The 376-nt window shown below is 70.2% G+C and overlaps 1 protein-coding gene across 1 annotated transcript in view; it reads left to right on the forward strand.

Moving 5' to 3' along the window:
- Nucleotides 1–6: 6 nt before the first annotated feature.
- C1QL3 (complement C1q like 3) overlaps nucleotides 7–376 on the forward strand; it is a 10,575-nt gene continuing 10,205 nt past the window's right edge. Inside the window, exon 1 of the mRNA XM_008065179.2 lies at nucleotides 7–376. Coding sequence (XP_008063370.1) covers nucleotides 198–376 — 179 coding nt within the window. The 5' untranslated portion in view covers nucleotides 7–197.

The following is a 376-nucleotide window of genomic DNA, read 5'->3' on the forward strand; positions in this document are numbered from 1 at the left end:
GCAGGAGCCGGCGGGAGCGGCCGGCGCGCGCCCGCCCAGGGGAGTTGGGGTTCGCAGGGGGTTGTTTTCGGCTCTGAGGAGGTCCCCGCCCAACCTTCAAAATTTTGTCCAAAAGCAGACAAGAGGATCGCCCCGCGCTGAGCCGGCTGGTGGGCAGCAGGAGGCGCCTGATCGCCGCCGGGGCGCTGGGGGTGGTGATGGTGCTGCTGCTGGTCATCCTCATCCCGGTGCTGGTGAGCTCGGCCGGCACGTCGGCGCACTACGAGATGCTGGGCACCTGCCGCATGGTCTGCGACCCCTACGGCGGCACCAAGGCGCCCAGCACCGCCGCCACGCCCGACCGCGGCCTCATGCAGTCCCTGCCCACCTTCATCCA

The sequence above is a fragment of the Carlito syrichta genome, unplaced genomic scaffold (assembly GCF_000164805.1).
Source record: "Carlito syrichta isolate Samal-C Ts95f unplaced genomic scaffold, Tarsius_syrichta-2.0.1 Scaffold308182, whole genome shotgun sequence".
Taxonomy (NCBI): Eukaryota; Metazoa; Chordata; class Mammalia; order Primates; family Tarsiidae; genus Carlito; species Carlito syrichta.